Source organism: Mesoplodon bidens (assembly GCF_964165515.1).
Source record: "Mesoplodon bidens genome assembly, chromosome: 16".
Taxonomy (NCBI): Eukaryota; Metazoa; Chordata; class Mammalia; order Artiodactyla; family Ziphiidae; genus Mesoplodon; species Mesoplodon bidens.
The window spans coordinates 51,419,001-51,444,479 of NC_138173.1; the positions used below are offsets into that span (position 1 = coordinate 51,419,001).

Here is a 25,479-nt window from a genome sequence, read left to right on the forward strand (position 1 = left end):
ATATCTAACAGACTAAGAGCTTTTTTTTTTTTTTTTTTTTTGCGGTACGTGGGCCTCTCACTGTTGTGGCCCTCCCCGTTGCGGAGCACAGGCTCTGGACGCGCAGGCTCAGTGGCCATGGCTCATGGGCCCAGCCGCTCCACAGCATGTGGGATCCTCCCAGACCAGGGCAAAAACCCATGTCCCCTGCATCGGCAGGCGGACTCTCAACCACTGCGCCACCAGGGAAGCCCAAGAGCCATTTATTTTGACCATCTTTTTCCCCACTATATTGTAGTATTATCCTTGTCACAAATCAGGCTAATTGTATTCCTGTGTTAGGCTTGTTGTCCATAATAACAAACAAACTACATTTATTGTCAAGTATCTATAAATTGATAATAATAAATTATTGTCAAGTATCTATAAATTCCCAGATAAGGGAATTTCCCTTACCTGGTGTGTGAGGGGCAATCATCCTGGGAAAAAGGCTGCCGAATAAAGAAAGAAAAGAGCCATAGGTTGTCTGATAAAAGGTCTTCCAACTGGGATTGTCACTTAGGATAGTTTCTGAAAACATCCTTGTCCTTTAAGATTCTAGATGAAAGTTTATTAAATATTCTATCTAAAACAAAAACTTCTAGGAAGAGTTTCTTCCTGTAGAGATGCTCTAAGAAAAAATTCTGTCAGTCAAGTAACAATCTCATTGATATCTCAAGGGAAAGGCTAAATTCTAGTGGATTGAGGGCTTGATAACTGTGTAGAAACTTTAAGAATCAAGAAATATGTGATATGCAATTAAAATTATCTTTCCTTTCAGAGAACAGAAGGTAAAAATGGAATTGAAAACTACTTCAAATAGGTCCGTCACAGGTAATTTCAATAATAACCATTGGCAGCAAATAATTGACATTATCCATTATATTCTCATAACCCTGAAAGAAACTGAAGTGCTTTCAGTTGAATCACACGCATTATGACACCAGTATTACTGTGATACCTGAACATTAACTTGCAGGGAGACAGTTATCCTAAGGACTCTTTCATTTCTGCACATCTTTCTAGCAGAAGCACTAATGTGTTCTAGACTACTACTTCAAGGTGTTTTTAGAGCAAACAACTGTGGAAGGTAAACTGTCTCCCTCCAGAGCAAAAGGCAGGCTTTTTTTTTTACTGTCCAGTAGCATGAACATAATCTCTCCCTCCTGAGCAAGGTCAGCCAAGCTTTCTGGTCATCTCCATGTTACACTGTGGGAATTGGGGCACTGGGAATTGGTCCAAATGTTGATACTCTAGCTAATATTACTGCTGTCAGTAATAAACTGTCCTTTGTTTCTGACCCAAGAGTCTCATGGCTTTTACCAGCATCTATGAAACTATGGCAGGCTAACTTGCTAGTGTATGGGAAAGGTAAAAATCTCAAATGCACTGCGATTTTGGAGAGAAAGATGGGATGCTGATAGAGACATGGCTCTCTTAAAGAAAAAATATGAGGGCCTTATGGTTCAATTTATACAATTTGAGGTAAGTCTGTAGGTACTGGTAGCAAATATGCTGACCAAATTGTATGGCCAATCAGGCAACAAATGGCACTCTATTTTACTGCCTGGTAATTAGGAAGACTTGGGGAGAGGGGTGCAGACTGCTTCCAGGAAAGGTGGTTGGTTCATGGACAGCTGCCTGAATGGTGCTCTGGTTGTTTCTAAATCTTCCAGAAGAGAATACCTCCTCACCAACATAATGGTGAGCCTCAGGTCCATCCCATAGTAACAACTAGCACTAGGATTTGTCTCCTCCCACTTTCAGGCACTGTTACGGAGATATATACCTACTCTGAGCATGAAGGCAGGGAAATTATTACATAGCTTCATTTCTAATATAGTCAAATTTGATATAATCAAGTAAATTATAAATTCAGTACCTCAAGGAGCTTAAAAGCTTGAGAACCACTGATTTAGATACTTTCTAAATGTACTTCCTTCCTCTATAAACTCTGATCCTATTCTTAATATCTTTTTGAAAGAATTAGTATACTGAATACATGCCATTTCTACTACCTTTCTTAGTGACATTAACCTAAAAATTATTTCCTGTTTCTACTTCCTCTGCTTACTGTCTCAGTGAGTTTATAAGTTACAAATATTCTTTTCAGCTGTTTCATTCTCATGTTTTAAGCAGTAAAGGATGAATACCACCTGATCTGCAAAATTCACTGTAATTTTTTAAAAACATCCTATCATCTTTTGATTGTTCAAGGCTATATTTAATTTGATCTCTATAAATCAGTGTTGTCTGGCAGTAATAAAATGCAAGGCAAATACATAATTTTAAGTTTTCTAGTAGCCACATTAAAAAGTAAAGAGAAATGGGATATATTCATTTTAATAAATGTATTTTACTTAACCAAACATAACCAATTATCATTTCAACATGAACATTCATATAAAAGTCATTATTAATAATATATTTCACATTCTTTTTTTCATGCTAAGTTTTCAAAATCTTGTTGTGTATTTTACACTTACAGCACATCTCAAACTAGCCACATTTCAAGTGCTCAAAAGCTATGTGGCTAGTGACTAATATTTTGGATAACACAGCTCTAGATAAAAGCAAAAATAATTCATCTTCAACTGTATCTAAATTCTGATTTGAGCTTTACACCCCAGTGATCACATCTTATTACTTTTCTCCTTCGCTTCTGAAATTTAATATTTCTCTTTTATTCTGCTGCTACATATATTCATTTAACATTGTACTCTCCAAATGCCAAATTCTAACCCTAATTTACATTTCTTTCAGGGAATTTTATATTTTGGAAAATCTGTCATTTACAATATAGAGTTCTGACCTTTTTGTTACAGTATTTTTTTTTCTTCTAAATTAAGGACATATACTGACCTTTCCATGTACAGGTAATTTCAAATTGTCCAAAGTCGTGACAAATGAAATCAAGAAGATAAATTTGAAGTAAACACTGCAGAAAGGAGTATGAATTACCCATGTAGTACTATCTGATGCCTAAAATGGATGTACCACTGAATATCCACAATATTGGAGCCTCCTTCATTCCCTTCCCCAATGACATGCCAACTGGTATCCTCTTAGGTACACCAAGAAACTATTTTTTAACAAGCTACATTTGACCAGACAGACCTTGACTTTCATACAATACACTGACCTACCAAATCTGTCTTTATTTTTTATTTTTACTTTTTAAATTATTATTATTTTTTTGGCCGCACCACACAGCATGTGGGATCTTAGTTCCCCGACCAGGGATCGAACCTGCGCCCCCTTCATTGGACCTCCAGGGAAGTCCCCAAATCTGTCTTCAGAAAGAAGATGGACTTAGTACTTAATTGTTGTTCCAGTTATTACCATTCCACTTATTCCCAAACATCAATGTTTATGCATTTTTACTTCACTGAATCTTTGCCTATATTCATAAAAAATGACTAATGATAGAAAAATCAAAGTGCTTACCATTATAAAAAGAAACTTTGGCCTCAAATTTAACTCAATTGAGATACTGGTTCAAGATAGCAATATAGAAAGATACTGAAGATCTGAAAGATACTCACCTCCTCCCATGAAGGAGGGGCAAGCATCTAATTCAACACACATCTGAAATATACTTCAGGGAGAGGAAGTAAGTGCCACCTTTTGCACTCTTCCTCTGCCTCACTTCAGAGCACCAGTAATCTCCCAGAGGGAACCCTGTACACACATCTGGTGCTCTGATTTTTGTGGTTTCTGCCCAGGGGATGCTCACTGATTGCCTGGTTCTGGGAGCCAGTAGGGCTTGCATTCCTGGTGCCTGCCATGTGACTATAGCAATTAGAGACAGTTCCTGGCTGACTACCACTACAGGGCTCAACGGGGATGGCAGACCGAAACACACCCCCAGTCTTTCTGTGAAAAAACCCTCTCTGCTCGTCCTAAAGCTTCAGAGTAGTGGTAGGCTTCTGGTGTGACACATACCTAGAGGCCTATTGAGGTGCTGCTGCTCTCTGTGGACAGAGGCCAGTGACTGCCATCTTTGCACGTTCCCTCTGCCTTACTCTAAGTCACTGGTATCTCCAGGAAAGGAGCTTGCATACGCATCTGGTGCCCCAATTTTTGCGACTGTCGCCCAGGGTATAACTCTAGACCATCTGGCTCTGGTGGACAGTGGGACTGACTTATGTTTGCGATCCCACAGGACTGTACACATTTGTGTATTTCAAAACCTGATGCCTGAGGGTCTGGCTTCCAACCAGCCTGCATTCAGGTGCTGACTGAGATCGTCCGTTTTGGGACACTAACAGGTCTTGGCACACCCTCAACTACTGGGAGCCAAAAAAAAAAAAAGCTGCTTGGACAATCACAAAGTCTGAGAGGCAACTAAGAACTAGGGACAGAGTTGAACAATAAGGTTCATCTCCTATATAAGACCACGTCTTTAACTGGGAAAGATGGCTGTTTTATTTAACGGATAGAAACCAACACAGCAAGTCAAGAAAAATGAAGAAACAGAGGAATATCTTTCAAAGGAAGCAATAAGATAAAACCTCAGAAAGAGACCTTAATGAAACAGAGATAAGTGAATTAACTGATAAAGAGTTCAAAATAATGGTCATAAAGATGCCCACTGAGCTTGGGAGAAGAATGAACAAAGTGAGAACTTCAACAAAGCTCAGAAAAATATAAGAGAGTATATATTTATTTAAGTATATAAGTAGTATCAACTTCTTCCTCTAAGGAGCTAGAGGCCTCAGAGAATAAGATGTTTCCACCGCTCCACCAGGGTCAGCCAGATCTGGTTTGGCACTGCCTGTGACTAAGGTTAAATTTGCTAAATTCTAGGATTTAGTCAGCAGATGGGGCTTTTGTACCCTAATTTGTAAATAATAAATGTTTTATTTTGATCCCCTTCTGTGACTCCTTGGTTTTAATTTTTAGTGTGCTTAAACATAGCAAATAAAGACAGGTATCATTAACTAGATGCCTCTCAGTGACCAACATTAAACTACTTGATCAATACTACTTAGTAGTGCTATACTAAAATGAAATGAAATTCTCGGAGAAGCTAAGCTTAAACAATAACATTTTACGACATCTAAGATCACATGTCTTCCTATAAAAGTTAGGCAGGAAACAGTACCTAAAAGTTATAGCTCCTAAGACTGTAACTTTAGGAAGAAAGGCCAGATTCTTCAAGAATAAATAATCTACAGTCAGTCAGAATGAAGAGTCTTTCATCAGTCACACTTAAGAATGATTTTCTAAAAGCTAACCCAAGGCAGTAAGAGTAATTGTGTAATGGTTCTTCACTCACAATTAAGGGAGTTATCTATGGGATTATGTCAGAACTAAACAATATCTAAGAAAGAAAACGCCTAAAAAAATCTAATGACTTTGATCATCTGGGCTTTGGATCAATGCCCAGATTGCATAATATAATATGACCAAGAACTTTGCTTACTCTTCAGTTAGAGGAGTGATTGACAAAGAAGGGAAACATAAAAGTGTATGCAAATTTCTTGAGATCCAAGATGCACCTGAAACAATTTCTATTTCTATGACTGTCACCAAGAGATCAGTCTGAAAATATGTTTTTAAGCAGTTATCAGAATCAGAACCTTTGGTGGGTGTTAGGTACACAGTGGTAAGCAAAATGTCATCTCTGTGCTTTTTAGAAATTATTGTAGTTAGTTAGTTATAGGAGAGCAAAGCAGATGCAGAAATTAATCATAAGAGTAAGTAATTTTGGTACAAGCTTGAATGACACCTCTTTCTACCCACTGGTCTTATGCCATTCCACCTCATTTGTCTACATAGGTATAATCAAAAAAATGCTCATTTTTATAACACCTTTGAGTATTGTAATACCCAGACATTAGTTAAAAAAATGTTAAGTATCCAAAAAAAGTTAGGACAGGACAGTGAATGAGAGGAAAGTTAGATATTAAGTTGTTATATATTACAGGCACAACTACACATAGAAAAACTGCACAGAAAAAAAGCCCACTGAAAGATATCAATATGCAGTAGTGCCACACATACATTGTTTAATTAGGGATGATGGTATAAAAAGATGGCTACTTTAGGGAGTGAAGAAACTTACATCACAGCCAGTAACTGACAATCAAGCTGTCTTTGCAAAATAGTATTTAGTAAATCAATTATCATCTCATCTGAATAACTTTTATTTATTCACAAATTTTTAGAAATATCATTATCAATAACTTACCACATGAGTAGTTTTTAATGTACTGCCATCAAATCTGCATAAACTGGAGCTCTCTTCAAAGAAAATATCACATTCTTCTAACTCTTGAGCATTACAAGGAGGTTTACCTTTATCTGGATTTGGATTCTTAGACCATAAAAGAAAATAAATAACAACAAGAGAATGAATTTCTTCATACTCAACGATGTTAAGATTACAGCAATAATTAAATATTAAAATTCAGACTCATGACCAATAAAACCTTAAAAACACACAAAGAAGATAAAATGATGGAATCAGCAGAGAAAGATATGAAAACAGCTATTATAAACTTGTTCAATATACTCAGAGATGTAAAGAAAAACAAACACATTGAGAAATATGGAAGATATAAAAAAGAACTAAACTGAAATTCTAGATATGAAAATACAATATCTGAAATGGAGAACAATATTAGATGGGGTTGACAGCTGATTAGACATTGCAGAAGAAAAGACAACCAGTGAGTTGCAGTCTATCTAAAATGTAACAGTCTATCTAAAATAGTAATAGAGTCTATCTAAAAATGAAGCACAGAGAAGACAAAAAATAAAAACACACACAAAAGATGAGAACCCTAGTGACCTGTGGAACAATATCAAATGGTCTAACATATGAGTATTTGGAAGAATGCAAGAAGAATGGAAAAAATTTTGAAGAAATAATGGCAATTTTTTTTCAAATTTGATGAAAACTATAATCCTACAGATTAAAGAAGGTCAAAGAACCCCAAGCATAACAAACATTAAGAAAAAAAAAAAACACAGCAAGTCACATTACAATGAAATTGCTGAAAATGAGAAAAATGAAATTATTCTCTAAGTAATAAAGAGAAAATCTTAAAAGTGGTTACAGGAGGGAAAAACCACATTACTGACAGAGGAACAAAATTACAAATGACAGCTGACTTCTCATCAGAAACTACACAAGCCAGAAAACAATGGAGTATATTTGAAGTTCTGAAAGGGAAAAAAACCCTGTCAGCACTGACTTACACCCTTAACAAAAATAGCTTTAAAAGAAGGAAATCATGTATTTCTGCAGACAAACAAAAGCTGAAAGAATTTATCCAGCAGAACTACATTGCAAGAAATGACAAAAGAAGTTCTTCACCCAGGAAAAAAATGACACCAGATGGCAATCTGAATCAACACAAAGGAATGTAAAAAAGAGAAAATGACAAATATCTGGATCAATATAAGGCTTTTTCACCCTGCATTTTTAATCTCTTTAAAAGAAAACTGACTGACTAAAGTTAAAATAATAACATATCATGAAGTTTATAACATAGAAATAAAATGACAAAAATAATACAAAGGATGGAATGGAAATATACTGTAAAGTTTTTAAATTATGAGTTAAGTGATATATTTTGAGGATAGATGGTGATAAGGTGAAGATGTATACTATAAACTCTAGAACAACCACTAAACACATACACAAATATCCACCCAAACAAAAACACAGAGGTATAGTTAAAAATATGCCAAAAGTAGAGATAAATGGACTCATTAAAGTAATTTTAATATGTTCACTGTTTGAATGCAAAAATCACTGTTTGGTCTTATATCCCTCAAAGAGTAAAAAAGGATCACTTAAAAGATAAATTATACATTCACATGCATATAACAGAAATACAATTCTATAACAACTGATAAAATGTCCACACAACTAGTTTGCCAAAATGCAGTCATGTTACTGAGAACCTAATGAAAGGACTAGAGAGTCTGTGAAACTAAATGTCTGGAAGTTACAGACATTATCAAATCTGTCCATTTTCCAGCTGGGATATGGAGCCAGCTAGCTGTGGTTGTCTTGTCCTTTCTAAGTACCAATGAAACAATTCTGGTTGCAGTGGCTGGCTGAGAAGGTAATTCCAGCAATTAGCTGGGGCCATTTTGTCAGAGTGTCTCAAGAAGATATATACAACCAGCAGAAAAGAAAGCAGCCTCCTCACTCCTCCCTCCCTTCTCCTTTCAATTACCCATATGTTAGAGATGGGAGGGCAAAGATGAAAAGCTAAGGACTATCAAAGCAGCCAGTATTTAACAGGACAAGATTACAGAGAAAAGGGAATAGCAAGGAGAACCCAAGACTATGCTGCTTTCCTAGAGTTATCTGCTGTTTCAAGCTGAGCTGAAAAAGACAAGTGGAAAGCAGAGGATATGGGGCTAAAAAGCTGAGTTCTGATAATTATCAAAGTGCTTGGGAGACAAAAATTAGAGATCAGGGCCCACACAGGAGGAGAAACCCAGGTAAACATTCCAGACTTTCAGTTGAGATTCATGAAAAGTTCCGCCCTAGGAGTAAGAACAAACAAAGAATAAACCAGCCATGCAAAAAACTGAAATCCAGCATCAAATCAAATCAGTGAGTAATGGGATTAAGAAAACAGGCAGAAAATTTTGGGGATGCAGCTAATGTAGTATTTATAAGGAAGTGTATAGCATTACATGCTTTCATTAGAAAAGGAGAAAGGTCAAAAATCAATCATCTAAGCTTTCACCTTCAAAAAAGAGCAAAATAAATTTAAAGCAAGCAAAAGAGAGAAATAAATGTAATAACAGAAATGAATGAAATTGGAAACTGAAAAAAAAGGAAAAATAACGTCAATAGAAATGGATGCCCCAAATAATCCTGTAACTTTTAAAGAAATTAAATTCATGGTTTAAAACCTTCAAAAAAGAAAGCTTCAGTCCAGATAGTTTCACTGGCAACATCTATCAAACATTAAAGAAGCTATAATGCCAAGTCTACACAATCTCTTCCAGAAATAGAAGATAGCAACACTTCCCTACTCATTTTATGAACTCAGCATTACCCAGATACCAAAAGTAGATAAAGACAGTAAGAAGACAAAACAAAACAAAAACTCTAGGCCCCAATATTCCTCACAAACCTAAATGTAAGACTCTTCAATAACATATTAGTAAACCAAACCAGTGATATGTAAAAAAGAATAATACATCATGACCATCATGATAAATACTCTTAGCATACTAGGAATAGAAGGAAATTTCCTCAAAGTGATAAAAAGAATCCATCATACTTAACAGTGAAAATTCAGTCTTTTCCCCAAGATCATGAATAAAGCAAGAATATCTGCTTTCACTATTCACCATTCCTATTTTACAGTGGATTAGAGGTTCTAATCAATGCAGTAAGGCAAGAAAAAGTATAAAGATTTGAAAAACACAAAACTGCCTTCAGTTAGAGATGACAAGATTCTGTTTTTTATTTTAAAAGTAACAAACACACTAGTGTTTAGGCATAAATAACTTACTCATATATATGAATATTCATTTGAAATCATCAAGTTTAAAAGACATTTAGTAGCAATTATCTACAATCTCAAAACAAACCCCCACTACTATCACTATAATTATATCCCCAGAGCCCTATCACAATAAATACTTGCTGAATATTGAATGAACACAGAGCAATGCAGTCTGCATGGCTTGTAACAAGAGGGCTATGAAATCAAAGTTTTATAGTCATACATATGAATTCCAGTGATTCTTGAAATTTTCCATTATGCTAGAAAATGTGAAACTTGGTTTCTCCATTTTGGTCATGTTTTCTTTTGTCAGAGACATTTACTTTCAATATTCTAACCTTTCCTTTCTACCTTAGGATGCAACTAACCCTACAGTATAAATACTTCTTTATATAATCTTCCTCGTTGTTATAATTCCAGATGGCAATAAATCAGACATTTTAAATTTGCTGATATGTTTTGCTGTATTTGTTCAAATTCTTAACATTATCTTAAATGTTATCGGAGTAGGAACATACTCAACAAAAATCTTATAGTTGTATGTTTTATATGTATACACACACACACACACACACACCCCTTGTGATATTCTAAGAGCACCCAGAAAATTTCAATGACTACATGTAGATTATTAGCAAGGTAGGGGGTAAAATCATAATTTTTGTCTCTGTCAGCTTTGGTCAGTCAATTCTTCTAAAAGAGAATATAGATATACACGGAGATAGAGTTGACACTTGAACAACATGGGTTTGAACTGGAAAGGTCCACTTAAAATACATACTACAGAAATATATAATACCCAATTGGTTGAATCTGAGGATGTGGAGCAGTAGACACAGAGGACCAACTGTAAAGTTATACTTGGATTTTTGAGTGTATGAGGGTGTATCTTTCTTCTCTCTGTACATATATTGAGAGAGCGAGAGATACATATATACATACAACCATACATGCACACCCACCCTATATGTACATGCCCACACACATATATATATTCACACAGTATAAGGAATAAATATTAGAATTTTAAGCCATATTCAAACACTAGTCAGTAATACCTAATCTGTCTCTTACATTAGGAAAAGCAAAATAATGTTTGAAAAACATGGTATAATCCTAACATAACATACTTCTGGATCCTTGGGAAGTCACACTGCTGTTGCAATTGCTTACCAGTTCATCAGAGGTCAAATGCATCAAACGTTCAGCTATTGCAGCACATTGGGCTGAGTCTCTAATAAATTCCCCCTGTTTATCACCGACCACTAGCTCTGGCCATGTCAGTCCTTCATTCTTCTTAATCAAGGAAATCTCCAAGCTAGAAGTTTAAGATGAGAAAAGTAATGTTACATTAAGCAACTATACAAATTATACAACCAATACCAAACAGAAGAATCTTCCACAGAAATTACCCCTCTGATGTCCAGAGGATGTTTTACCAAAAATCATGTTCATTTTCATTCTGCATATGATGGAAAACCTATCATCCAAGGGTAAACAATATAGATTTAATAGACAAGAAGGTACCACTGGAGTGATTGGAAAGAGTAAGACCACTCAGAAAGTACTGCTGCAGTTCAGGTGTGCTGTGTGTTACCAATCTTCAGTAATAGAAAAATGCAAGCAGCATGAATCTATGAGCTATTTCACTGGGGAATGGTGGGGGGGGCACATAAAGTTAACTGGAAAGGGCCTATAGCTAAAGGTACCTCTTTGTGTGTGGAGCCAACAATTACCTTCATTATCACAAACCAGTAGCCAAAATATATTATTAACCTAAATATCAGGAAGGTTAGTTAAATCAATAAAAAAGGACCCATTGGGGAACACTAAGATTAAGGACTGATGCAGCAGAAAGGGGAGAGAGAGCTGAGTCAGGGCAGACTGTGGACATGGGATAGGGAGTTGCCCATGTGCCTCTTGAATAGGAAAGGAAATCCAGGTAAGCTGGCTGTTGCTATAATACAGAGAAGAGTGGTGTTGGTGGTAGCTGTTTCACAGCAAAGCAACCTTTTCCATGTGCCATCTCTGGTACACGTGGGCCATACTAACCCATGCCCTGGAACACAATTGCAAGGAAACAATTGCAAGAACACGATAGTAACTATTATCGTAATTATCAAATAGAACATGCAAACTTATCAGATATTCTTTTTCAAGGCTATTATCACTACCTCATGAATTAATTACAGTACTTTAAAATTTTCTAAAACTTCTTGTATTTTAAGAGACTATACAAAATAATATCTTTCTTATGTAATGAGTTCCTATCATTAGCATTAAAAACTACCACCATGGTCAATAATGCCCAGATTTAGTTACATTTTCTAAGGAGAAAGCTAATCTTGAACGATGATGATGGTGATGATGATAATGATGATAATAAAAATAATGACAGCAGCTTATACTTACCTAATGCTTACCGTGAGCTAGGTGCTATCTTAAGCACTTTACATGTTTTAACTCATTTATTGCTCACCACAAACAAATAAAGTAAGTACTATTATCATCTCCATTTTACAAGTAAGAAAAGAAAGCACTGAGAGGTTAAGTAACTTGCCAAGGTCACAAGCTAGTAAAGCAGTCTGGCTCCAAGTCCATGTTCTTCACTACTGCACTATTCTGCCTCTCTGAAAAAATATATGTAAATAACTATTAAAGAACTTGTACCTAGTGACCAGAATGCATAAATACTGTTCTTAGTCAGTTGCTACCTAAAGAAGTTAGAGTTCATACAGTTTTAGTTATAAAGAATTTATGAACCATCATTAAATTGGCATATCTAGTCAATGTTACTCTTTTAGCACAAATGCATTTCTACATTTTAAAACTAGAATCACATCCTACCATCCAAGCAAAAAGGAACACATAGCCCCATACATAATAAACTACAGATTAGTTAAACAAATCCTTCCAAAACTACAGGAACATTAACTACTGAAAATGAGATGAATAATATAATCAAGTACAAAAAAATCATGTGTTTTTAAACCAATGATATCACCTACATAGCACTGTAATTATCTTTTGTAACATAAAATAGTTATCAAGCACCTCAAATTTAATGAAAAAAGAATACTGGTCTATATTCATGTGTTAAATGCTGAAACTATTTGCATAAGGTCCAGCTCTTCTCCTAAACCTTGGCTGGGTTACTGCTTGATGACTTATATTTAGCAGTATGTTCCAGCTGGTTTGCCAATTTAAAAATGCTATCCTCATCTCTCACACACACTAGTAAGATATGTTTAAATAGAATATATGGAAATATAAAATATTTTTGAAAGAACCTTTCAGATACTGAGTTTTTAAAATAATACATTAAAAAGTATAACAAGTCACCAAATTTCTCCATTAATAAAATGATTTCAGGGTATCTGCTTAATTTAAAAACAATTTTGAACTAGATATATATTTCTTAGACTAGCAGAATTCAGAGTCACATCAAGACTCACATGGATGGGTAAAATACCACTAACCAAGAATTATATTTAATAAAAATATCTAATTTTAACCCACTTCTGACAAAATTTGACCATTTAAAAAATTAAGTGCCTAATACCATTCATTAACCATCACTGAATTCAATAATTACTAAGACTTGATCTAAAATGAAAGAGACTAATTTTATTAATCCAAATGATTAGGGAAAGAAGTATCTGGAACAACAGATTTACAAAGAGGAACGGTAGTTGGGACAGAGGATTATAGTCTTATAAGACACAACCTTTGTTTACCTTTTATTTACATATTCTTTTTACTGAGGTGTAATTTATAGATGAAATTCATAGATTTTAAGTGTAGAGTTCATTGTTTGACAAATGCATACGCCCATATAACCCAATAAAGATAGTGAAACATCCAGGAAGTTCACTTGTGCATTTTTCCAGTCAATCCTCCTGCACCCTAGAGGTAACCACGGTTCTGATTTGTATCACCATAGATTAGTTCTGCCAGTTCCAGAACTTCACTTATGTGGAATTGCACAGGGCATACTTTTTGTCTCTGGCTTCTTTCAGTCCATGTAACGTTTTTGAGGTTCATTCATATTATGTCTATCAGTAGTTCACTGCTTTTTATTGCAGAGTAGCATTCCACTAATTAGCAAATTAAAGTTAATAGAAAAAAATTATTTCTATTAAAAAGTTTAAAAAGCACAAATTTAAATAAATGACCACTTTCACCTATTGATTATTATTGTTTGTTATTATTATTATTGTATCCAGAGCTGGTAATGAAAAGCACTGCAGTATAATATAAACAATAACTATAACAGTATCTTTAATCTTAACTATAGTAATTCCATTTTTAATCTATCTTAAGAAAAATAATCAGCAATACTGACGGACCTATTGTAGTATTCCCCTATGATGTAACCACTGCAGAAAGTATAAAAAGAGAAGAAGGAAAAAGTGAAATAATAAAAAATAAAATTTTAAATATAAATAAAACTATAAAAATACCTATTATTCTCTTTAATTATCCATGTACTGCTTTCATGATCAATAGATGAATAGAGATTTCCTTCCAAAAACCTCTGACCCTTCAGCACAATGTTGACATGATCAGGCAAAAACTGTATTTGAATGTTTTCCTTAGTACAGTCTTCTGGAAGCGATACTGTTACTGTCAAATCATCTTCAGTCTGTTGCCAGTAATACAGAGGTTCTTTTAGGAAAAGAAAAATGCATTATATAATTAAAAAGCTGAGACTAGGTCATACAAAAGAACACCTATCTTAGCATATTTTCTAGTGATCGTCTCACAAAAAAATAATTATGAACAAACACACAGAGATCTCCATGGGGAATTTTCACTCAAAAGAGTTGTAGCAATTTACTTGACATTTTCCTGTTCCAGGATTACCTCATGCTCCAAGAGATACACATTCATACAGTACAAATCATAGCAACTCTTTCATTCCCATTCCTTCTCTTCCTGCCTCTCAGTATCCCTACTTCCCTACTTCTCCCTCTTCCTCTTATACACGCACGCGCACACACACACACACACAGTGGATTCCGAGTTCAAAAGAATACCAAATATGTCGTAAACTCCTGTCTGAAACTTTCACCACAGCCTAGATTTGCCAATGTTGGGGCAATATAGTAACTCTGTGATACAGGAGACTACTGTTATTTGGTGGGATACATGTCCACACAAAAATAAAAGATATTCTCCTTATAAAGTATTGGCTATTCTACCTCATTCACAACATGAAAGCAATTTCATAGCAAATTCAAGGGCTGTCAGTATATTTTGTCTAAGTTCCCAATAAAAGAATCCTCCCTTCATCACCGTCTCTAACTCCTCAGCTTGTGTCCTAAAAAGCTATCTACTAAAGAAACACTTTTAGACCCATCATACTATCACCATGGAAGTAGGAAAATAGGGCTTAAATGCAAAATGAATAAATATTTGCTTAATGGCATCCATAAACATTAATCTGTCTATCCACTCATCAGAAAGGAATGTAACAGAGCTGTTAGGAACTAGTGCTCCAGAGCTGGCTAGTCCATGGTCTGAATCCTGGTTCAACCATTTAATAATTCTGATACACAACTATACCTCTAATCCTCATTTTTCTAATCTGTAAAATAGTGTAACAGAATATTACACACCTCTTAGGACTGACTGGTGACATTTAAATGAGTTAATGCATGTAAAACATTTAATATCAATTCTGTTAGCTAAATATATTATAAACTCTCACTAAATGTGGGTTATTATTCTTTTTATTTTCATGTGGTTTTATGTTAAAACTTGGGGGGGTACTTGATATGCTGAAAGATATAGCATAAGCATGGTGTGTCTCCTGGAAGGGTCACTTTTATCTGATATTAAAATTTTTCTTTTAACAAATCTGATAATATAGAAATAAATATAAAACATGCGGGCTTCCCTGGTGGCGCAGCAGTTAAGAATCTGCCTGCCAATGCAGGCGACACAAGTTCGAGCCCTGGTCTGGGAGGATCCCACATACCGCGGAGCAACTGGGCCCATGCACCACAACTGCTGAGCCTACACTCTGGAGGCCTGCGAGCCACAACTGCTGAAACTCACGCGCCTGGAGCCCGTGCTCCGCAACGGGAGAAGGCACCGCAATGAGAAGCCCGCACACCGCAAAGACGAGTGGCCCCTGCTCGCCACAACTAGAGAAAAGTCCATGCATAGCAACAGAAGACCCAACGCAGCCAAAAATAAAATAAATTAAAATAAATTTTTTAAAAATGCATGGGGGCTTCCCTGGTGGTGCAGTGGTTGAGAGTCCACCTGCTGATGCAGGTGACATGGGTTCGTGCCCCAGTCCGGGAGGATCCCACATGCCGCGGAGTGGCTAGGCCCGTGAGCCATGGCTGCTGAGCCTGCGCGTCCGGAGCCTGTGCTCCGCAAGGGGAAAGGCCACAACAGTGAGAGGCCCGGGTACCGCCAAAAAAAAAAAAAAAAAAAAAAGCATGAATTTTTAGGATAAAGTTGTTACTTCGGGGTAATATCTAACTTGCATCACATTCCTTTAAATCTCAGATCCTATATCTTTTGCCTTTAGAAGTACTTTTAATAAAAATTTACTCAAAAAGCTTGAAATATAGCTTAAAAAACATACTATAAGCTCTCTAAGGTAAGAAATGTTTTACTCATCCCTCGTCTCCCACAAACATTAACAAGGCAGTTTATACATAATAATCATGCAATATATAACTTCTGCCAGATATGGGGATGGGAGGAACCTTCAAAATCACATGAGCTTTTAGTATAAATTAAGGCCATGGACATAGACTAAAGAGAAAGCCAGAATTTTCTTACTCCCCTCTCCATCAAAACTATACAAACACCTAAATAATTTTTTCCATTGTTGGTTGCTTTGAGTACCTTTCTATATCTCTAGAGATTGTATTAGGTCTTCAAAGAAAATATCATTACTTATAATATCATGACAATACCAAATAGGTAATAGATAATATCAGTCTTCTTGAAGTTTATGGAAAATGAAACCAGTATACATACTCAAAAGAGTGCTTAAAAGAAAGCATACTAATTAACGAACTATGCATAATTTTTAAAAATTAGAACAATTTTCCTTTCTTCTTGTGGAAGTCCAATGACAAAATAAATACAGAAGAAATTTCCCAAGAGAAAGTGGGTACAAGAAAGGGCTATTTATTAGAAAGGAAACAGAAAAATGGAAGGGACTTGTAGTTTACACTAAAAGGGGAAAACGAATTCAGGCGGAATGCAAAATATAGTGAGATGTCAAGAAAAGAAACACTGGACTAGTGGCTAGTGATTTAAACACATGATGTGTCCCAACTAGCCTGCAAATCTGTCTTGGAACCACATGGTCCTAGCTACTAGGCAGACTGCTTCTAAGGATTAAGGCAGTCTTTCATTCTTCCACAACTGCTTACCAAAGGAGTTCTAAAGGGCATGTGGTCTAGAGATATGGATAGCTGCTCTGGCTAAGCTTTAGGAGAGTTTAACATTATAATTAAGACAAAATAGAATTTATTCAGAAAGGGATCTCACATAAAAACATCACAAGACGCTAAATAAAACGCTACCAAGCACAACCCTTATAATTGGAGGTGTACATGTTTACAAACCTGGAGAAAATATTTTTCAAATATTTATTACTTATTCAAATATTATATAACATATAAATTAAGTATTTGAAAAGTTTTTTTTGTTTTTTTTGTTTTTGTGGTACACAGGCCTCTCACTGTTGTGGCCTCTCCCGTTGTGGAGCACAGGCTCCGGAAGCGCAGGCTCAGTGGCCATGGCTCACGGGCCCAGCCGCTCCGCGGCATGTGGGATCTTCCCGGACCAGGGCACGAACCCGTGTCCCCTGCATCGGCAGGCGGACTCTCAACCACTGTGCCACCAGGGAAGCCCTGGAAAGTATTTTTAAATACATTTCAAAGGATTCATTTTTTAAGCTATAAAAGTATATAAAAATATACTTATAAAAATAGTGAAACTAATTTTTATTTTAAATAATTAAGTTGTTAAAGTAATAAAAAGGGTAGATTCAAAGAGTAATATATATAATTGTTAAATATTGTGAAAATCTCTGTTAAGTAAAATATACTAGTCCCTGGCTATAAATACCAGAAGTATAAACAGTAATGATTATAGAAAAATGTTCTCTTGAATACTTCTAAAGAATATGTACTTTTTGTATACAAATATAAATTTCTCCTGAAAGACCTTTTTACTCTTTTCATTCTAAAACATTACCTTCATTCATTCACTCATGCATTCATGAATGAATTCAACACTCAGAAAACTTAGTCAGTGATTCTATCCCCAAGGAACCCTCTTTCAGTTTAGTATGAAAGATAAGAACACGTAATTAGGACACCTATAATGAACAGAGGTTAGCTTATTTTTAAAAACTATTATTGACAATACTAATATGCTGGATTTTCAAACACCAACAAGTAGACATTAGTATTTGTTTATTCATTCAATAAGTATTTATTAAATATCTAATCAGGTAAGATAATATATAGGTTTTAAAAACATTTTTGGTAATTACAGAAGTATTAAATAGAACAGTTCACACTACTTAGGTGGTATATTTTATAAAAGACCATTCTGGGAAATATAAAGGAAAATAAAGAAAAATTAAGCACCTATCTTGACCTGGTAAAACTCATAACCTAGCTGGGAGGACAAAGCAGACATATTTTACACAGGAGCTCTATGGATATTCAAAGTAAAATTACCTTTGATTTTCTCTGACATGTCTTCATCCTTACTTTCTTCAAGATTTTGACCAACTTGAACAAATGTAAAGGAGTTGTAAGAGACAATCATTAGACCATTCCCATCGGGCTCAATAGCGGCATAATGGGGCACTGACTTTCCACGGAGAATATTACGCCTAGTAATTTCATATTTTTTTTTATCTGTAAGAAAATAAAGCATTTTAGAACAAAAAAATTACAAATAAAAAACTATATAATAAAAATATTTGAATATATTTGTATATTACTTCTAATTTAAACTAAATATTTTAAATGTACTATTAAAAAGCACACTATTAGGTACCTTTTTTAAAAAGGATAAAAAAAATTTACAACCTAATATTCTGTAAATAAATCCCTATTTTAAAATACTGGGTCTGTACCTCCTAGAGAAATGGAAATAAAAACAAAAATAAACAAATGGGACCTAATGAAACTTAAAAGCTTTTGTACAGCAAAGGAAACCATAAAGAAGACAAAAAGACAACCCTCAGAATGGGAGAAAATATTTGCTAATGAAGCAACTGACAAAGGATTAATCTCCAAAATTTACCAGCTCATGCAGCTCAATATTAAAAAAAAAAACTACCCAAGACAAAAATGGGCAGAAGACCTAAACAGACATTTTTCCAAAGAAGATATACAGATTGCCAACAAACACATGAAAGGATGCTCAACATCACTAATCATTGGAGAAATGCAAATCAAAACTACAATGAGGTATCACTTCACACCAGTCAGAATGGCCATCATCAAAAAATCTACAAACAATAAATGCTGGAGAGGGTGTGGAGAAAAGGGAACCCTCTTGCACTGTTGGTGGGACTGTAAAATTGATACAGCCACTATGGAGAACAGTAGGGAGGTTCCTTAAAAAACTACAACTAGAACTACCATACGACCCAGCAATCCCACTACTGGGCATATACCCTGAGAAAACCATAATTCAAAAAGAGTCATGTACCACAATGTTCATTGCAGCTCTGTTTACAACAGCCAGGACATGGAAGCAACCTAAGTGTCCACTGACAGATGAATGGATAAAGAAGATGGGGCACATATATACAATGGAATATTACTCAGCCATAAAAAGAAACGAAACTGAGTTATTTGTAGTGAGGTGGATGGACCTAAAGTCTGTCATACTGAGTGAAGTAAGTCAGAAAGAGAAAAACAAATACCGTATGCTAACACATATATATGGAATAAAAAAAAATGGTTCTTATGAACCTAGGGGTAGGACAGGAATAAAGATGCAGACGTAGAGACTGGACTTGAGGACATGGGGAGGGCCAAGGGTAAGCTGGGACAAAGTGAGAGCGTGGCATGGACATATGTACACTACCAAATGTAAAACTGATAGCTAGTGGGAAGCAGCCGCATAGCACAGGGAGGTCAGCTTGGTGCTTTGTGACCACCTAGAGGGTGGGATAGGGAGGGTGGGAGGGAGATGCAAGAGGGAGGCGATATGGGGATATATGTATATATATATAGCTGATTCACTCTGATATAAAGCAGAAATTAACACACCATTGTAAAGCAATTATACTCCAATAAAGATGTTAAAAAAAATACTGGGTCTCATGAAATTTGTTCTAGATTGTGGTGTCCAATGCGGTAGCCACTGGCCAGAGTAGCTATTTAATTAAAATTAAGTAAAATTTGAAATTCAATGCCTCAGTCACACTAGGCACATTTCAAGTGCTCAAAAGCCACACATGGCTAGCTGCTATCACACTGAGTGGCTCACATATAAACACGTCCATTTTGGAAAAATTTCTATTGGAGAGCAGTGCTCTAAATCACAAAAGTGACTGACTTCCCTGAAACATCAACCTCTGAAAAACCTACCCATTCCTTGACTACAGCCTGTCTACTTTCTCAGCCAGTATATAAGTGTCTTCTGAAAAAAGCTACAAACTGATGATACCAGGAAAAGTGTGGTGTGGACTATTTTCTTCCCATTCTAGCTACTGATAAGGGGTTTTTAAAAAATGAAATATGTTTATGGTAGAAATGATTTTTATACACATTCAGATATAGATCTATCTGCCTACTATAATCAAATATAAATAACTGTACTTAGAATTTTTAAGATATAAACAATTAACTGTATTCTGAGTTTCTGGTAAATTAACTGAATTTATTCTATGAAAATAAGGGTTTTTTTGTTTTGTTTTTTGCTTTAAAAAGTACCCAAACATTTCAGTTGAGTCCATACCTTTACTTATATTGTTACTGGGGGTAACAAATTTTTATTATAGTGGGTAGTGCTTGTAAGCTACACAATGAATCGTCAAAAATCATAACTCAATGTCATGAGTTACACATAATAACACATATACATACATAATAATACAATCTGTTCTACAACATCTGTCAGTGTTTTTTCTCTAAATCCTCACCTACATTCACACATTCACTTCATACATATTTAGGAATAGACTTTTCATTTCATGAATGAAATAAAAACTCCTATTTTTCCTCCACAGGTACATGCACAGCAAAGAGTCCTAGCTGTCTCTAAAGACCCACACTTAGACACTGTATATTTTATTGGATGGTTTTTCCCAACATGTGTGGGACGGAAAACAGTAGGTCTCAAGTGAATTATTCCATGGCTAAATGGGTTGGGAAATGCTGGGTCAAAATTAAATTTTTTCTAATCAAAATTTCTAGAAACTTGAATATGCTTAATGTGAAGTGGGGATATCGTATGCCCACATTTTCAAACTTACTTGACCATAAAATATAACTTATCAAATATTCCACTCAAAAGAGTTTAGAAATATAACACTGCTCTGTAATGTTCAGGGAAAATAAAAAGTAACACAATTATGTTAGTAATTCAGGGACAAGAGGAACTGAGATATTAAGAAAAGAAAGTTGTGAGCCAAAGAATGAATTTTATATTTTTAAATCACAAAAAATCAAAAGAATATTTAAATACATGTAAAAATTATATAAAATTCAAATGTCAGTGTCCACAAACACCAGAATACAGCCTTACTCATTCATTTATGCATTCATCTATGGCTGCCCTTGCACCACAACATCATAGTTGAGTAGTTATAATATAAGTCAAATGGTTACCATCTAGCCCTTTACAGAAACTTTCTAACACGTAATCTAAAGTTTTCAGTTACTGTGTTCCTCCAGAGAAAAAACTACAACACTGGGAAGAAAAAACAAATTACATTAAATATTTCGAAGAACAAATCTTGTGTGTATATGTGTGTGTGTGTATATATGTGTGTGTATATATATATACACACACACACACACACATAACATATACTTTTATATATATTAAAAATATACACTTAAATTATTCCAAAATTATGTAACAGTGTCTCCTTTTACACAAAAAGGCACATCTGACTATGGAAACACATTATTATTTTTTTATAACCTATACCTAAGGAGAAACTACCTGTAAATATTCATTCCACTGGGTGGCAGGTACCAGAATCATAACACAGTGCCTAAGAAAAAGCAAATAGCATTTACAGGAACTGCTTTGCATTTCAAAACCTACTAAATTATGGCAACCACTAGAGAGAGATCAGATTTTTGTTATGTTTTACCTTTACTTTTCTTATTAATAGTGACCCACTCCAAGGAAACATAGAAACCACTTCCTTTCATGTCCAATTCCTCTTTCTCTATTCGAAGAAGCAGGGTAGCTATCGAATGTTCTTCAGCTTTCAGCAATGAGATACTGTGAATTATGATAAAAGGATTTCCAAGCTCTTCATTAAACATAATCTACAAAAAAGAAAAAAGATGACACTCACAAAAATGTATTAGATGAATGTATACGGCACAGAGGAAATACACAGAATTCTGACAATCCAACAAATAACTCAGATACTATCCATATTTACTACAAGGATACAAAAATGAAAAAGGCCCTTAAATAAAGCTTACAAGTTTAAATCATATTGCTTGAAGAAAGAACTTATGGAAAATATCTAATTGTTTTACAGAGAAAACTGATCAGTACTCTTGGCTTAAAAACAAAGAAAACAACAGGGCATCCAAACAGCATCTAAAGGAGAAAGGGAATTAAAAGCAATCTTCTAGAAAATAATTGTCAAGTGCAAAGAATGTTCAGTACAGGACATGAGCAAGTCAACGTGCATTACTGCATCTCTTCCCCTGTCTCATCTCTGATTTATTTCTGCTTTCTTCCTCTTAGTTTCTGAATACCGTTCGTGAGTGTTTGTGAGTGCGTGTGTGTATGCTTTTTTTCCTTTTGTTTTTGGTTTGGTTTGTTTTTCTTTGTTTTCTGGAAATTTACAAAGGTAAGAGTCAAAGGACAAATCACAAAAACTTTCTTGTTCTTCAAAAACAGAAGAGCCCGCTTACATTTAAAAGGTATAATTCCACCAACTCTATTTAAACACTGAAGTTTCTTTTAAAAAGCAAATCAAAGTATTATGCAATGACACACAAAATCTTATCAAATTCTTTTTATAAGACATACACATAATCTAAAAGACTATTATGTTTTTATTAAATACCAAATAGGAGAGGTTTTAATACTAATTTCTAAACAAGCTTTTCAAATAAATGAAAAAATAAATAAGCTGAATACTAATCTGAGACAAAAATTAGCTTTTTTATTCTTTTTAAACCCATTATCTGGAATCCCCTCATATCAGCTCCTACCTGAAAGCCTTATAAAGAAAAATGTGCTTTACCCCAATGTTCACAGCAGCACTATTTACAACAGCCAAGACATGGAAGCAATCTAAATGTCTATTGACAGATGAATGGATAAAGAAGATGTGGTATATAAATGGAATACTACTCAGCCATAAAAAAGAATGAAATAATGCCACCTGCAGCAACATGGATGGACCTAGAGAATATCATACTAAGTGAAGTAAGTCAGACAAATACCATATGACATCACTTATATGTGGAATCTAAAATATGATACAAATGAACTTACTTACAAAACAGAAATAGACTCAGACATAGAAAACAAACTTATGGCTACCAAAGGGGAAGAGGGATAAATTAGGAGTTTGGGATTAGCAGATACAAACTACTATATATAAAACAGATAAACAACAAGATCCTACTGTATAGCATAGGGAACATATTCAGTATCTTGTAATAAACTATAATGGAAAAGAATATGAAAAAGAATATATATATGTAAAACTGAATCACTTTGCTATATACCAGAAACTAACAAAACATTTTAAGTTAACTATACTTCAATAAAAAATAAAAGAAGGGCTTCCCTGGTGGCGCAGTGGTTGAGAGTCCGCCTGCCGATGCAGCAGACACGGGTTCATGCCCCGGTCCGTGAGGATCCCACATGCCGCGGAGCAGCTGGGCCCGTGAGCCATGCCCGCTGGGCCTGCGCGTCTGGAGCCTGTGCTCCGCAGCGGGGGAGGCCACAGCAGTGAGAGGCCCACATACCGCAAAAAAAAAATAAATTAATTAAATTTAAAAAGAAAAGAAATAGAAAAGTGTGCTTTAATGTCATCATTTTCTCTTTGTGTTTGAGCAACTCTGCCAAAATTATTCGAATAGTAGAGCTTTGAAATCCATTCTGAAGTCTTCCATAAGCAGGGAAAAAAAAAAAACCCTCAAATACTCAAAACAGAGATGACAGACATGGTTTTTTATAGTTGGTTGAGTGGGTTCTGCTTTTGTTTGGGGGACAAGAAGAAATAAGCCGTAGGAAGAAAAAATTGAAAGTTTTGCCAAGCACAAGTAGCCAGTTTACTGTTTCCTTCTCTTCTTTCTCTCTCATGTGAGTGAAAGGGACTGGAATGAGACCAGAGGAGTAGATGTCTGGACTCTTAAAAATTCTTAGGCTGAAGTTTCCAGTCTTCTGAACAAACCTAGCAAATCAACTGTGATATTGTTGATATATAGCACCCCCATCACATTAGAGGCCACACATTTGGAAACAGGCAGTCTTCCTTGCTTTCTTTTATTTCTCTTTCTACATTTCAGTCATCACCACCATGCTTGCTGAGCCCCCTTAGGCCCTACCATGCCCCCATCATGCTCACCTTTAGCCTCCTCTCTTACACGAATTCCCCCAGTCTCAAAACTCTACTGAGTTATTTCTCTCAAAGTGACCAATATCCCTCAGTATTCCTCCCACCTCAGTAATGCCCCCCAAGTCCCATCCCTTTCCCACTCCCCCCACCTCCCCAGAGAGTGCTGATTTCATTATGATAGTACAAATACTGAAGAGGATGTGGAGTAAATTTAAATGTTTAATTCATTTACAAAATATTATCGAAAGCCTAATATGTGCCAAGGAGATATACACAGCAGAAACCAAATGAAATATAAACCTATATGAATTTCCTTCTGGTGGAATATGTGGTGTTATTTTTAATCTGAAGGTGAACAAGGTCAGTGTGTTTCTTACTACTGAAAACCAACAGAATCCACACAGCTTGATAACAGATAAATTCTCATTCATATCTCTCCTGCCCATCATTCTCCAAATTCCTTCCAACTATTTCAGGTAGCTGTGCTATATACCACATTGCCTCGGCAAAAAAAAAAAAAAAAAAAAAAAAAGTATTACTGGAGGCCAGAACAGAAAATGTCACAATGTCCAATAACTATTTGAAACTATGACTACAAAGGCCCCCTATAAACAGGTTATTGTTGTTCTGATAATTTACTGTGTTTTTTGTTTAGTTTTTTGAACATACTACAATTTGGTAGTACAGCATTTGGTATAACTTAGTAAGAAAGGTAAACCACTAAGGCCTTCTTGGTTTTTCTCAAATAATTAAAGCCTGGTCTTTGTAGGCATCTGTTGGTCTGAAAAAAATATTTCATAAGATGTAAAATATTAAATTCATATCGCTTTAGCTACCCAGAACGAAAGGCCACCTGCTGAGATTTAGACAGTAGCAATATCACATTGTACTTATTAGCAAAACTCAGTGTCATTCTTTTCTACCTTCAAAGACTGTGGCTCTAGAGAAAATAATTCCATATTTATTACTGTTAAAATCCTAACACCTGCCCCTCAGATTTAAGTCTGTTACATTGTTTTTAAAAAACTGAAGTAAAAATGACATCTTGGAGACTGGTACGTAACTCTAGTTATTTATGCTACAGTATATTTTTCTAAGTCGGGAATACTCTGGTAAAGTTACTATTTGACCCGTTTAAACATACCAGACAGTTAGCAGAGTGGTGCAGCAGTGTGCTGGGCCCTTAAACAT

The 25,479-nt window shown here is 35.2% G+C and overlaps 1 protein-coding gene across 2 annotated transcripts in view; it reads right to left on the reverse strand.

The window, feature by feature from the left end:
* NUDCD1 (NudC domain containing 1) overlaps positions 1-25,479 on the reverse strand; it is an 84,943-nt gene that overhangs the window by 30,030 nt on the left and 29,434 nt on the right. Inside the window, exons 4-8 of one of the 2 annotated variants that reach the window (XM_081258902.1) lie at positions 21,844-22,024; positions 18,236-18,418; positions 13,973-14,177; positions 10,683-10,827; positions 6,215-6,340 (exon numbers count right to left, since the gene is read on the reverse strand). In XM_081258902.1, the coding sequence (XP_081115028.1) occupies positions 6,215-6,340; positions 10,683-10,827; positions 13,973-14,177; positions 18,236-18,418; positions 21,844-22,024 (840 nt within the window). The remainder of the gene's footprint in view (positions 1-6,214; positions 6,341-10,682; positions 10,828-13,972; positions 14,178-18,235; positions 18,419-21,843; positions 22,025-25,479) is intronic. The other variant, XM_081258903.1, reaches the window with a different exon arrangement.